General features: G+C 38.7%; 1 protein-coding gene across 1 annotated transcript in view; it reads left to right on the top strand.

Moving 5' to 3' along the window:
• The window catches only part of LOC139970648 (ATP-dependent RNA helicase TDRD9-like), a 32,020-nt gene that overhangs the window by 12,525 nt on the left and 3,958 nt on the right, over positions 1–15,537 (top strand). Inside the window, exons 20-33 of the mRNA XM_071976518.1 lie at positions 601–708; positions 1,284–1,384; positions 1,714–1,806; positions 2,288–2,401; positions 6,614–6,704; positions 7,812–7,919; positions 8,446–8,568; positions 8,958–9,047; positions 9,712–9,831; positions 10,781–10,927; positions 11,479–11,595; positions 12,517–12,587; positions 13,291–13,497; positions 14,727–14,865. Of these exons, the coding sequence (XP_071832619.1) occupies positions 601–708; positions 1,284–1,384; positions 1,714–1,806; positions 2,288–2,401; positions 6,614–6,704; positions 7,812–7,919; positions 8,446–8,568; positions 8,958–9,047; positions 9,712–9,831; positions 10,781–10,927; positions 11,479–11,595; positions 12,517–12,587; positions 13,291–13,497; positions 14,727–14,865 (1,629 nt within the window). The remainder of the gene's footprint in view (positions 1–600; positions 709–1,283; positions 1,385–1,713; positions 1,807–2,287; positions 2,402–6,613; positions 6,705–7,811; positions 7,920–8,445; positions 8,569–8,957; positions 9,048–9,711; positions 9,832–10,780; positions 10,928–11,478; positions 11,596–12,516; positions 12,588–13,290; positions 13,498–14,726; positions 14,866–15,537) is intronic.

Genomic DNA, 15,537 nt, shown 5'->3' on the forward strand with positions numbered 1-15,537 from the left:
AAATTATCCCGTTTGTCTTACTATATAGATGGTGTTGTCTGTTGCTATGTACCCTAATTAATTATCCCTTTGTCTTACTATATAGATGGTGTTGTCTGGTGCTATCTACACAAATTAATTATCCTTTTCTCTTACTATATAGATGGTGTTATCTGGTGCTATGTACGCTAATTAACTATCCTTTTGTCTTACTATATAGATGGTGTTGTCTGGTGCTATGTAGACTAATTAATTATCCCTTTTGTCTTACTATATAGATAGTGTTGTCTGGTGCTATGTATGCTAATTAATTATCCCTTTTGTCTTACTATATAGATGGTGTTATCTGGTGCTATGTATCCTAATTAATTATCCCTTTGTCATACTATATAGATGGTGTTGTCTGGTGTTATGTAAGCTAATTAATTATCCCTTTGGTCTTACAATATATATGGTGTTGTCTGGTGCTATGTACGCTAATTAATTATCCTATTGTCTTACTATATAAATGGTGTTGTCTGGTGCTTTGTACACTAATTGCTTATCCTTTTGTCTTACTATATAGATGGTTTTGTCTGGTGCTATGTACACTAATTAATTATCCTTTATCTTACTTTATAGATGGTGTTGTCTGGTGCTATGTATCCTAATTACTTCTCTCTGGTGCCATCAGATGAAGCAGAAGCTCTAAGAATGCTCTCAGGAAGAGATCCTTGCACAACAGTAATGGTAAGAACAAAAATCAACCTGACGAAGAGAAATGGTAAAGTATTAATTGCACTGAAAATACTTATTATTGTGCAAACTTAAGAGAGCAATGTGAACCAGAAACGTTGAAATTAAATTCAAAACCTGTTTTTGATCAAACTTCCCTTGATTGTTCAATACTTATTTGGTTAATAATTTCTGTTTTGCCCACTTTCTAATAAAATACATTTCTGACAGGCCTTCCTTGGGAATCTCTTCTTCTTATGATTATTGTTGCTCTTTCGCTTGTTTACATACACTGATGAATGATGGAGCCTTGATCTTATGCTGTGTGCTCATCCGATTTTGTTAAGAACTTTTAAGGAGAATGTTAAGTGTTGGAGGTCAAAGGTCATTTGAGATCAGTCTAAACTGTGTGATACTCTAATTATTACTGGTTCAAGAGTGGCCAATCTGTTTTAAATTTCTGGAGGATCCAATTTCCCATCATTTTAATGCTTGAAGTGTTGAGATGAACAAGTTACAATTAATGTGTAGGTTAGTTCATTCATGTAACCAATGGATTAATACAGTCTAAAACTAATGCTTTGTTCCAGGTGAAGAATGTCCCTAACCATGGTTATCTCTACAGGATTCCCATTGCTTCACATTTTGCAAAATGTGGGAAAGGGAAGAAACTTTATTTTGAAGGAAATAAGTAAGTCATTTTTGAGATCATCCCCAAACCTTTAGTGTGTCTGCTTGTCGCATTAAGTCATATTGTGGGTGTCTGCTTGTCGCTTAAGTCATATTGCGTCTGAAATGCTGCTAATATCTGTGAACTTTTCCTAGCATACATTATAGCTGAGTTACAGAATTTCATAGAAGAGTTACCTAACCTGTGTGCATATAATAATCATTGTTAAAGTTGTAATGTTAAAAGAATGAAAATTAGAAGAATACAAAAATTTGCAATGCATTTCACAAATTGTTGCCATTGTAATTGATTGTTACTTCTTTAATTTCTGCTTATTGATTAATTTTCAGGTGTTTTGTTGAGTTTGAGAAGCCTCATCACTCAGACCCAACCTCCTATGGATGTCCCATCCTACCTGCTGTCTTTAATGCCTGTAAGATGAGGTAAAAACTTGTTTATGTTTTCACTTTTGAAGAAGGTCATCTCACCCATCATTACTACTGTATCTTACTTTTGGATTTTACTTCCTTATTTTTTATATCTAGAATCTTAAAAGGCAAACTTTGTCATTTATTCTCGGGTATTTTCGCTGCAGGAAAGGATTGAAAGAGAGCGAGATTCAAGTTTCTATTAATGACAGATTTTTCTGTTTGATGAAATTAGTTAGTATCACATCAAGACATGAAAGTAACAAACCTTGGGTACTGGGAAGTCTGGAAGCAATATCTTTGCTCAATTGCATAGCGAGAGGTGAAGGCCGGGGAAAGGGAGAGTGGGCAAAAGTTCCCACTGGTAAAAGAACAAATCTGATCTTAATTGAGAACGGTGGTTCCTGATTTAGATAGTAAACAGCTTCAAATCTTGAGTAGAATATTAATTTCTTCTTTAACAGTTTATTTTTGTCATCTTGTTTTTTTATTCCAGACAGTTGAGGATGAAACTAGAAATTGATGAGTACCAGATTGATGCGAGTCAGGTGCAAGCTCTGGAAGAGGCGCAGGAGAACCAGAGAGATTGGCATCAACTCAAAACTAACAGGTGTGTGGGTGGTGCATGTTCTTTTACGTATTTTAATTCAGTATAATAAGGAGGAAAAAAGAGAGAGACAGGTTACAGGAGAAGTCTACCCAACCAGTATCATTTTTCAATGTGTAAGAGATACTGTAAATGGACAAACTCTTCAAAACTTAAGAAAAACTTTTCCAATTAGCTATAAATGATGACTGAAGATGTGATAGAGTCTGAATATGACCTGATCAAGCCACTTATGTGTGAACTTTTATGGGTTTTCTTTATTTATTTATTACAATGCATATTTTCTGTAAGAGAGGTGGGCTTTGCAAATGCCAAACTATAAAATGTTGAAAGTACCAGGCATGACATAACACTGGCATTGTTTTTAAGTGTATTAACACTGTTTACGTTCATTTTGAAAGTATCAAGAGAAAAACAAAGTGAGAGTGAACGATTTGCCTTCTATGGGCACCATGTTATCATACATAGAGAACATGGCAGCCCTCTTATACAGTAAAGTGACTCATTGTTATCATCTCTCTCTCTCTAATGGTGATCTGCCTTAAGGCAGGTCCCTCACCAAACACAAAATCATAATAACCGCTCTTCTGCATTCCTCTTCATAGTGAAATAATTTCTGCCATCTCTGATATCATCCATCAACATTATTCTCTTTCTCCCTCTTGGTCGCTTCCCGTTCATTCTTCCTTCAAGCACATCTTTCAGTAGTCCGTCATGTCTCAAGATGTGCCCAATCCACCTTTTCTTTCTCAGCTTAATAGTTTCTCCCAGCCTGCGGACCTCACCAACCCTCTGTAGAACTTCCTCGTTTGTGACCCTGTCTGACCACTTTATGTTCTCAGACTTTCTCCATAGCCACATCTCCAATGCGTCTATTCTTTTTCTGTCCTCTTTCCTTAGTGTCCAGGTTTCTGAGCCATACAGGAATACACTCCACACAAAACAATTCATTAGTCTCTTCTTTAATTGTAGCTCAAGACTAGCAGTAAAAAGAGAGTTGTGTAGTTTGAAAGTTTCCTTGGCCATTGCCACTCTTGCTCTGATTTCGGTTTCACAATATCCATCTTCCGCCAGTAGGCTACCAAGATATTTGAAGTGTCTGACCTGTTCAAGTTCCTTCCCCTCTATCTCTATGTGAACTCTCCTTTGTTCCCTTCCAATCTTCATGACTTTCGTTTTCTTGATGTTAATCCTCATCCCATACTGGTTGACAACTCTGTTGGTATTCTCCATCATACGTTGAAGTCCAGCCTCCGTGCTTCCTAACATTGCCTGGTCATCTGCAAAACGTACCGACCTTATCCATTGTCCTCCAACTTGTATTCCTTCTTGAATTTCATCAAGTGCGTCAATTATCATGGCTTCTGCGTAGATGTTAAAAAGGACTGGAGACATAAGACATCCTTGTCTCACTCCTCTCCCTATTGTGGCTGATTTTGTTTTGCCCATGGTAGTTCTTACTACCGCTGTCTGTTTCATGTACAACTCGGTGATGAGCTTTCTGTCCCTCCAGTCTATACCAATCTTCTTTAGAATCTCCATTAACTTGCTCCAGTTTACCCGGTCAAAGGCCTTCTCAAAGTCCACAAAACAGACAAACACATCTTGATTGAATTCTATGCCGCGCTCACTTAGTACTCTCATAACTCCAATCGCCTCCCTAGTTCCACAGCCTTTTCTAAATCCAAATTGATCTCTTCCTATCCATTCGTTGGCATGTTTCTCCAGTCTGGTTGTGAGCACATGTAGGAGAACTTTTGATGCATGGGATATTAGACTGATAGTTCGATGTTCTTCACACTTAGTTGTATTCTTCTTCTTCTGCAATGGCACGAGAATGCTTCTGCAGAAATCATCAGGCCATTTACCGCCTTGGTAAATATCCATACAGATGTTGAAAAATTCTCTCTGTGCTCCCTTGTCTAAGACTGCTATGAATTCGGCGGGGATGCCATCTTCTCCTTCCGCTTTTCCTCCTTTCAGTCTGGTTATCGCTGCTCTTAACTCGCTTTCCAATAGGTCCGGTCCGATGTCATCAATTTGTATGTGTTGTTCTTCCTCCAAGGGGAGCTCTTTTGGTTTTTTAGACTTTCCATACAGATCTTCTAAGTATTCTATCCACCTTGCTTTAATTGGCTCAGCTTCAGTTAGCATCCTTCCATGTTTATCTTCCAATACCTGGGTATTATTATAGTTTCCCTTGTTTGAAGTTGTTGTTGCACTTTCTTGTACATGATGTCCATTCGTCCTGATTGATCTAAGTTTTCAATTTCTTCGCACTGTTTTGTTAGCCACCGTTCTCTCGCCCGATCCGTCTCCCTTAGAAGCTTGTTGTTCAGCCGTCTGTACTCTTTGTGCCCTGCCTCTGTGTTTATACTCTTCCATCTCTTTCGCTGATCCATCAATTCAATCATCTGTTTGGTGATCCATGGTTTCTTTGCCGGTCTCCTCTGCTCTTTCCCCACATTCTGTGTCGCACTTTCAAGTATGGCCACTTTCAACGTTTTCCATTTTTCTTCGGTTGTGCTATCGGTTCCAACTTGGATTTTGTCTACGACATCAGCGCTGAACTTCTCTCTTACTGCTGGGTCTTTCAATGCATCCCGGTTCCATTTCACCTGCCTCGTTGCTTGTTTGAGTCGCTTCAATTTCAGCCTGATCTTCATATACACCAAGTTATGGTCACTGTTTACATCTGCTCCAGGAAAAGTGTGAGCATTCTTGACACTGTTCCGGTAGCGCTGCCTTATCATGATATAGTCCAGCTGGAATCTTCTAATATCCCCTGGTGCTTTCCAAGTGTACCGCCTTCTTTCTGGATGTTTGAACCAAGTGTTCATGACTGCTAACTTGTTCCTCTTGCAGAAGTCGACCACCATGTTCCCTCTGTTGTTCCTTTTCCCTAATCCATAGCTTCCAACGACATTTTCCTCCTTTCCCTCTCCTACAACAGCATTCCAGTCTCCCATGATCACCAAATACTCATTTCCTCTTCCGCTTGTTATCAAATCTTCTATCTGTTCATAGATGACCTCTACATCTTCGTCGTTATAGGCAGATGTCGGCATGTAGACACAAAGTATCATCATGTCGACCGGTTCTGCACTGAGTTGCACCATCATGAGTCGATCACTTATACACTCCACTCTTTTTACACACTTTGCTGACTCCTTATCCATCATGAATGCTACTCCTCTTTGGCTCTCCTGTCCTCCCGAGTAAATTATCCTGTAGTCATCACTCCAGATGTCACCTGTTCCATGCCATCTTACCTCCGTGAGTCCTATGATGTTAACTTTATAGCTGGTCATTTCCCTTTTCAGGCTTTCTAGTGTTTCTGGCTTCATTAAGCTTCTAATGTTCCAAGTTGCTATTTTCATATATCCGTGATAAGGGTTTCGCAGAATGACGACCTGGGAAGCCCTATCCCCTCCCCTGCCGGACACAGCACTGCTTAAGAAGCTGGGGCTGCTAACGTCACTTTCGGGGTTACTATGAGTTTGCATTTCATGAGCGTCTTGGGAAGATACTGAGGTGGTTTCCCATTGCCTTCCTCAGGTTTTCTGTCGGGGTTGTCTCCCTTAGCTTCTGCCTGAAAGGCTAACCGCGAAGCACGGTGGCTGGTAATCGGTGGCAGTTGCCGGGCTGCTCTTCATGGTGGAACACCATGTACCTCACCTCATACATAGAGAAAATGGCAGCCCTCTTACACAGTATAGTGACTCTATGTTATCATACAAAATGGCAGCCCATGACACAGCATTTAAACTCTAGAACAGTATATCACAGATGGAGCAAACTTGTCTTAAGATGTACTTGTTTTTCCTTCACAAAGATCTGTTCATAACTAAGATGATGGTTGGATTTGCTTCACTTTTCATATGTAGAACTAGACCAGATCAATGTATCAGTTACTGGAGTGAATGCCATATGTGTTGTTAGTAAGAAAAGTTTAGCAGCTGATTAACTGGTTCTGTTTTCTCTTAATTGAATTGAATTGTTTGAAGATGTCCTCATATAGGACAAGTTGGTGATAGACACCAATCGTGATGACTCCCTCTAGTCAGAGAATCTCTCAAATAATGTTAAATGTTCATTTTAAGTTGGTCTTTCAGAAATTATTATTTGTATCTTCTATCATAATGTGCTCTCAAATTCTCCCAGTGTCTTGTAATTGGATGATTTGTCATTCTGAATTTTGTTTTCATCTTTTAGGATCGGCGTACCGATGAACCAGCTGGGAGCTCCCAAGCAAGTCTCACTCCCAAGGGCTGACCAGACCTGGACAGACCTCAAGGTCACAGAGGTAAGGATATTTGCTTAACAGTTTATATATCATTATACATTATACAATGTTATTTATTCAAAGCATCTTATTTAGAGAAAAAATAGAAGCATTTTTTTTTCTACAAAAAAGAATAAGTTGAAATATCCTGGGTTTGTAGGGCTCCAGAGGTTCAGAACCCTTCATATCACAATATTTGCTGATTGTTCATGAAAATAGGTTGACACTTTACAGAAACACACAGTTCAGGTATAATCAGAAGTGTAAAAAAAAACACAGAATGCAAGAGAAGTGTAATTCTGCCACCATTGCACTACTGTCATTATCCTGAACAGGTTAGTTTTTACTACTTTAAGCATTGCTACCATAGACTGTTCTCGCCATTTTGAGTTTTAAGATGTATAACAGAAATGTAGTCGCAAACAAACTGAGCAGCCGTTATGCATTTACCTGAATTATTGAAATTAGCTGTTTCAATATTTTTTCTCAAACAAGCAATTTCTACTAACAAACTAGCATCCCAACAGGACTGTTTACCCTTTTTTCAAGCATTCTAGTACTGTAGATATAAACACCCAACAAGGTAATTGAAACTACTGTTGTGAAGGGTTGGATATTTATCTTAGAAATTAGTTTGGAATTCTGTATCGTTTCAGGTGTAGAAAGGGAGAAAATAGAATCCCTCAAATTATGAAACCTAATTGAATTGAAATTAGCTAAAGAAAACTCTTACATCAGTGAATACTACAAAGGAGTAAGTCTGTGACAAAGTTTGACAAAGAAACCACTAGGAGGCTTTATTTTACGTTCAATGATTTGTCTGCTGTATGACGTCATCTTCCGTAAGTGGTGGCGCTCTATCAATAATTCATCTGTCTTGGTTTAATGACAATATAGTATGGAGGTCATATTAATTGCAATATTGGTCATGTCATTGTTTGCTATGGTATTTTTGTGATGATTTATAAGATGCTGGATCGATATTTGATAATGCAGTATTAATATCAGTTATCTGTTTCCATTTAAAAGGTGGCAGATGGCAATAGATTCTGGGCTATCTATATCTGTTTCCTTTTAAAAGGTGCCAGTTCTAGGTCTAGACTAACTATATCTGTTTCCTTTTATAAGGTGGCAGATGGCAATAGATTCTGGGCCAACTATGCAGATAAAGAAGTACAGAGAGATCTGTTACAACTGCTGAAGTTGATCAACACAGGCGGACCTAGTGCCTTGAAGGTGAGGATGGACAACTGGAAATATATTAGGAATGTTTTGGTGACATTTACATTTGATTAATTGTGCAAAGAGTTTGTGAATGTACAAACATCTTTCTGTAGAGAAGATAAAGTGTCATTGACTTTGTATGCCGGCCATGGCTTACAACATTCTGTTGATTGATTTTTTATTTCATTATAAGAGACCTCATTTACATCCAAATAAAATAAAGCACTGTGGTTCATCTCATGTACAGTTATCAGTCAGGTATATCTTTCATGAAATGTGATGTTATGAGTATTTTAATTCCAGCGTTGTTAGGAAGAGTGAAGCGTAACTGTAGTTGACTGACGCAAAGGAGTAAGAAGGTCAGTGATATATTAGGGGAAACACCAAATTTTCTGGTTGAAGGCAAACTGTTCCTCTTTGTCAGAAGTACTCGGTGGCATCTTTTAAATGTTAACAAAGTAAACCAATATATTTGAAAGATAACACAGAATTGCAATCTGTTGATGGGAAAGTTGGCTATGTTTTGTTCTCTCTGCAGAATCTTGAACAAAGACCTAAGGTTGGAGAGTATTATCTTGCTCCATACATAGATGTGTCTGGAGAGTGTTATTACAGGGCCAGGATTGAGAGAGTCATAGATGAACGGCCCCCTCTAGCTGAGGTAAGTAACCTTTACTTTCATCGATGTTATCTCTTCACAAAATGGAAGTGTTGTTTCTGCCCTACTCTTGCTTTATCTGACCAGATATTCACCAGTCTAGTTCCTCCTTTGCCCCCCATCCCCACTCTCACCCTCCATGGCTCCGAACATGTCACATATGGTTATATTGATTTACTTTGCAGAACCCTGGAATAGTCACATGGGGATGGGGAGAGGGGCTCCTTTTCCTCAACTTGAGTTGAAGCTATTTTAATTTATCCATTGCAAGCCAGAGCATTACAGAGGCTGACTACAAAAGTGTTAGAAAATATTTGTTTGCTTTTTTAATTTCAGAAACATATGTTACATCAAAAGTGGATACTGATAGATTTTGTTATTTACATCCGCAGGTCTTCTATCTTGACTATGGTAATATGGCTCATGTGCCTGTCAGCAGGTTGAAGGAGATGTCACCTAGACACATGGAGTTACCATTCCAGGTATTTACAGATTCTGGTTATCATGAAGTTGTAAACACAGTTATTCGTAAATACATAGTAATACAAGGAAGATACATAGTAAGCATAGGTATAAGTATAGGTACATTAGCAGTATCCCAAGTATGTAAATTTAAGAGTGTGGAGTATTGTCAGATACAAATAATTGTTTAAGGTATAAGCCGGACAGTTATGGCACTGTGTCATACATCGGATGCCGTGGGGGCTGCAGCATCGCTGCATCCAGGCTGCATAGGACGTAAACTTTGTGCTCCACATTTCACACAATCAGCACTACTAGTCTGCAGAGGTAATATCTGTTGTTTGATATTGTGTCAGCCTTGCTGCAAGGCATTTTGCTGCTGCTGCACCTTTTGTTATACACACAGTACCTGCAGGAGATATTAGTAAGGTATTTGAATTAGCATTACATGTATTTATAGAATCAGTCAATTTATTTGGCTTTAAAATAACAGTGCTCTCATTATTGCAGACAAGTGACTTGTGCTCATTTCTGCTGCTTTTACTGTGTTTGAAGCTAGCATACAGTTAGAGTATGTAGTTTTACCAACATGGAATGGGTTCATTGTTACTGGATATTTTGCTATGACTCTCAAATTTAAATTAATACCCATCGCTGTGATATGCTTTGCTTCTCATTTTATAGGGTATTGAATGCATTCTGGCTGGCATCAAACCATCCCCCAAGTTAGCTCGTAGCCAATGGCATCCAGAAGCAAGGAAGTGGCTGACTGGTGCTATACTAGAAGAGGAGGTTTTAGCAAAGGTAGGATTTGATATAATATTTTAAGATGCCCAAAACTTCAGTTCAATATGAAAATTTGAAAAATGCTGATTGAAGTTGGTTGGAGAGAAAAGGGTCATTTTAGGGAAGCCGGTCTTGTAAGAAAGTCTTAGGTGTTGAGGGTACACTACATAAACTCACACCCGAAATGGATGGTATGTAAGAGAACGGATGCTTAAAATTATTCAGTAATGCTGTAGAAAATCACACCATACCATAGTTCACATGTGTGCTGGTTCATATATGGGATTACAGATTACCCCCAGATTAGTCAAACCTTCTAGGAATTCTCTGATAGCAGTTAATATTACATGTTAAGTGACCTGCAAAAGCAGTAATTGTTGGAGACTGCCTATCAACATCAGACTCAAATCCAACAAGTGGCCAATAAAAACTGAAATGAAATATACTGATTATCAGACTAATTTTTTTTATCCATTTTATTGAAAATTTTTCTGAATATCAAGACACTTTTCTACATGTTGAGTCTAATCATTCAATGAGCTGTTTGTGACGTTGCTTTCCATGAAAACTCAATTCTATATTTGTTAACCTTTTCAGATTTACTCTGTAGTGAGTGGAGTTCTTCATGTGGAGTTGTATCAGTGCACGGTAGATGGACAGGAGATTGTTGGCACATTGGTTTCCATGGAAACTCAGTTCTATATTTGTTAACCTTTTAAGATATACTCTGTAGTGAGTGGAGTTCTTCATGTGGAGTTGTATCAGTGCATGATAGATGGACAGGAAGTGGTTGTCACATTGGTTTCCATGGAAACTCAGTTCTATATTTGATAACCTTTTCAGATATACTCTATTGTGAGTGGAGTACTTCATGTGAGTTGTATCAGTGCATGATAGATGGACAGGAAGTGGTTGTCACATTTGGTTTCCATGGAAACTCATTTCTATATTTTTTCAATCTTTTCAGATTTACTCGGTAGTGAGTGGAGTTCTTCATGTGGAGTTGTATCAGTGCATGGTAGACGGACAGGAGATGGACCCGCCTCTCTTCATCAACCAGCTCATGGTAGAGAAAGGCTTTGCTTTGTCTTGCGAGGAGCCATACATCTCCAAGGTAACGCAAGCTAGGAGAAACAACATTCACCACAGCGACTAGAATGTTTACAATTTTGTGCCTTCTTAAGACACTTTTAAGTTCACTGCGGTTATCTTTTTTCGTAGCAACGTTTGCACATCAGTACTAAACCTATGTAGCACCTTGTATACTTCATTTCATTGCCATGTTTTTCACTCAAGGATATAAAAGTTGTTTTGTCAAATTCATACTGTGAACCGTGATCGAAATCTTTCTCGCTCAAATTGGTGCAGTCACATAGTAAATACCTCGACTACTTCATCATTACAAAGACCCTGACTTTACTATGGAAACTAGACAAGGCTTTAGTAAATGTCCAATATGAGTGTAGTAAGTCTGGGCTAATGCATTTTCTATTGGTATTTAGCAGTAATACCCACTTTCTAGATATACTGAGATGCAAACTCAACCAATTAATGATACAAATTGTCCTCAAGTGTCTTGCATGTTGAGAAGCCCTCCGTAGCACACATAGCAAGCTGTATTAATATCATATCATCATTTCCTGTCTCTGTTTTTCTTTTCGTTAGATTTCTCACATCCAGAGAGAAGAAGACGTTTCCTGTCCATCTCTTGATCCTGATTGGAAAGATGCTCCGTCTCTGGATGGCCAGAACCCTCTCCAGGATCTCAAGATCAAACGACAGGTTTATAGCAATTCTTTATTCTCTGCGAGAATGTATCAATGGGGGGGGGGGTCTCCAGCCATCCCCAAATTCAACAGCGGGTACTGTCATATCGGTCCTATTAAGTTCTGCGAAACTTGACCAGTTGCATTCTATGACCGCACAATGAGTTGATCACAAGTGATATATAGATACAAAGTTTGTTTGTAATTATTGAAGAAGGCGATCTTTTCAAACCGTATTTTTGAAGTTTCAAGTCAAGAAAACTATTTCAAGATAGTCCAATAGTTCAAGATAGTCCAATAAGATATTTTTTCCAAAGCCTGTATTTTGTTTCGACCAATATGCAGAAGTTGACGGTGAACTAGTCAGTCACCCAACGTGCCAGTTTGCAAATTCATAAGGCATGTTCACAGCTTATAAATGCTCTCACACGATCATTGTTACTGTGATTCAGAGATGCATCAACAGTAGAGATCATGCATGTTAGGACCGATAGGACAGCGCCCTCTGTTAACACCTTGGAGAGCCCCATTGGCAATGCTTGACCGTTCATTCACACCAAAGAATTTTATCTGACTCTACCTTCTCTCTATAAAATTAGCCCAAACTACAACCATTCTGGTTGCTATGGTTCCCCGTAGTGACATTAAACATTCTTTCGATTTTATTGAAAGTCTCATCTATTTCATGTGAACATTACAAAAAATTGGTTTCGCACAAGCGTATCTTGTCATGCATGATCAGTATTCAAATCATAATTTGTTTATGAAGTATATGTGGTGAGACTTCTATCTGTCAACAATCTTGATTTGGTAAATCAGATTTCCTTCTTTGAAAGTCATATCCTACTTCACTTTACACCAGGGGTGTTGCTGTGTTATTTTCTTCACACCAGTTATTCTCATTGCTGTAGTTTCAGAATCGTTATTTTGTTATTAGGTGAAGCTCCAAGGTCCATCAAGTCCATATGAGATCAATTTCAGCAGTATGACTAGAGTTGGAGGTCTCAAGTAAGTTTACATCTTGTTCTCTCTCTCTTCCCTACATCTCTCTATAAATGGAGAATAATGCTCCTCATACACAGACTGAATGACATCCCTTTAATACGGAATTAAGCAATTCCAGAAAGATGGAGAAACAATATGTCTGTAGTGTAGAGTTACTGATACTATGATATGTGTCTACTTAACCCTTAACGTCTCCATCTTATGTATCAAGGCTTGCAACCACAATCTCAAATGCTAAGGAGGAGGGTAGGGGAAGGGTGGGGGGGGATAAGGATCGAGAAGGGGTAGGAATCACTGTAATGTAGCTATGCTGAACAAACATATAGACCGAACAGGAAGCAATACACACAAAGAGCAATGCACACATAGAGCAATACACACAGAGCAATACACACAGAGCAATACACACAGAGCAATACACATACAGAACAATACACACACAGAGCAATACGCACACAGAATAATACACACACACAGAGCAGTGTCTTTTGACAGTTTTTGGGATTAATTATATCATTGAACCAGCAATGTTACAATTCATTATCTAGTCTGAATAAACGTAAGTTGGCATTCAAGTTCATTCAGGCATTGCATTCCTGTTTTATAGTATACAGTCTCTGATGTTGATTCATTCCAAGACTTTCTATGTAATCTTCTCTGAGATGATGAGCTAAAGTCATGAATAAACCATATCCTCTAATTTCAGGAGTATCAGAGTTGAGAAGGAGAGTGTGAATTCTGTAGCTTTGTCAGTGGAACCTCAAGAACGCTACGAGAAGATGATGATTGCAGCTAACATAAGAATCAATAACCAGCGAAATATCCTCCTAGTCAGGGACTCTACCATCATGCCAAACATAAGAGGTCTCCCAGCTCTATGCAGCATGCTGTTTGCCCCAACCATTGAACTGAGGTAAGAGGCTGATAAGGATAGGTGGTTGAATATCCATTATGGCTGGTAGTGGTATAGTCCCTCTCTATTAGTTCAGCTGTTATCATATTTTGTTATGATAGCAAAAGTATTTGGTAAGGATGCATATTCTCGTAATTAGAATCCTTTGGATTATCCGTCTTTTGTATTCCAAATAGTAGATCCTGTGAGATATATCCCTCCATATGGAGTCAGAGGTATATCTCTCTATATGGGGTCAGAGGTATATCCCTCTATTTGGGGTCAGGGATATATCCCTCTATATGGGGTCAGGGATATATCCCTCTATATGGTCAGAGGTATATCCATCTATATGGGGTCAGGTGTATACCTCTATATGGGGTTCAGAGGTATATCTCTCTATATGGGGTCAGAGATATATCCCTCCATATGGAGTCAGAGGTATATCTCTCTATATGGGGTCAGAGGTATATCCCTCTATATGGGGTCAGGTATATCCCTCTATATGGTCAGAGGTATATCCATCTATATGGGGTCAGGTGTATACCTCTATATGGGGTCAGAGGTATATCTCTATATGGCGTCAGAGATATATCCCTCCATATGGGGTCAGAGGTATATCTCTCTATGTGGGGTCAGAGGTATATCCATCTATATGGGTTCAGGTGTATACCTGTATATGGGGTCAGAGATATATCCCTTTATATGAGGTCAGAGGTATATCCCTCTATATGGGGTCAGGGATATATCCCTCTATCCTTTATTAGATGAGGTGCTCTTTACCTCTGTCGGGTCAGTGCTATATCCTTTTATACTGGACTATAATGTATATCCCTCTATATGGGGTCAGGTGGTTAATACTTCTGATCTACCCCTAGGTGAACTATCCTTTTAGATCAGGTAATCTATCCCTGTAGATCAGGTGATTTATCCCTGTAGATCAGGTAATCTATCCCTGTAGATCAGGTGATCTATCCTCTAGATCAGGTGATCTATCCCTCCAGATCAGGTAATCTACCCTTCTAGATCAGGTAATCTACCCCTCCAGACCAGATGGTCTACCCCTCAAGAGCAGGTTGCAGTGTAATGTTGAGAGAATGTGCAATGGAAACAATGAATTTAAAATGAGATACGAATGTTAAATAAATTCAGGACACCAGATAATTTTTTGGTAAGAATACCTGCACTTTTTTAAGAATTAGAAGGCCACAAGATAAATTAACCTGTCTGTTTTGTGTGTTCTTTTTTAGGAGAGACAAGAAGAAGACTAGATTGACGGGTGCGCTATGTGGTCTCGGCTGGGACCATTACACCAAACAGTCAGTCATGCCTGATCATGACATAGAAGTGACCTTTGACTCCAACATAACACTACAGGATATAAAGGAGGTTTGAACACTACCTTTACATTGATGTTTTATTTTTCTTTATTTCTTGCAATAATTTCCAGGTATCTTGACAAGCTGTACTTTACGTCTGTCTACGTGCTGACCACGTTCAGTGTGGTACTAACCGGTTAAAACTGGAACCATTTTGAAACAAAATTTTGCAACTGCATAATGAAATTGTATATACAACTACTGATCGACTCATGATACCATTATGATTTGGAGTGAAATACTTCAGCTTATCAAGTTTCGCAAACTCGATAGGACCGATAAGGCAGTGTTCTCTGTTGATTTTGGGCGTGGCCTGACGACCACCTCAAACAAAATTTCGAATATACTTGTGTTAGTCAACTGAAACTCAAAAGAGTTTTGTTTTTGTTAGTGCAAAGTCGTCTGATATCTCCATGTCAATGCTCAACAAATTCCTGGAAAGAAAAGACTGTTGACAATCTGCTTATTTATTGCTCAAAGCCTGTTTGGATGAAAATGTATATATTAAAGTTAGAGGGCCTGACATGTTTGATCCTAGCAGGATCTTCTTCTGGATCAACTAACTGATGGACAGAGATCCAAATTGGACGAAAGCTGGTTTTTAATTTCCAAAGCTGTTTTATCTCCTTTGTACTTTCTATTATTTATTCTATTCATTTTTTCATTCGTCTAATGTAGTTAT

This window comes from Apostichopus japonicus, chromosome 8 (genome assembly GCF_037975245.1).
Source record: "Apostichopus japonicus isolate 1M-3 chromosome 8, ASM3797524v1, whole genome shotgun sequence".
NCBI lineage: Eukaryota > Metazoa > Echinodermata > Holothuroidea > Aspidochirotida > Stichopodidae > Apostichopus > Apostichopus japonicus.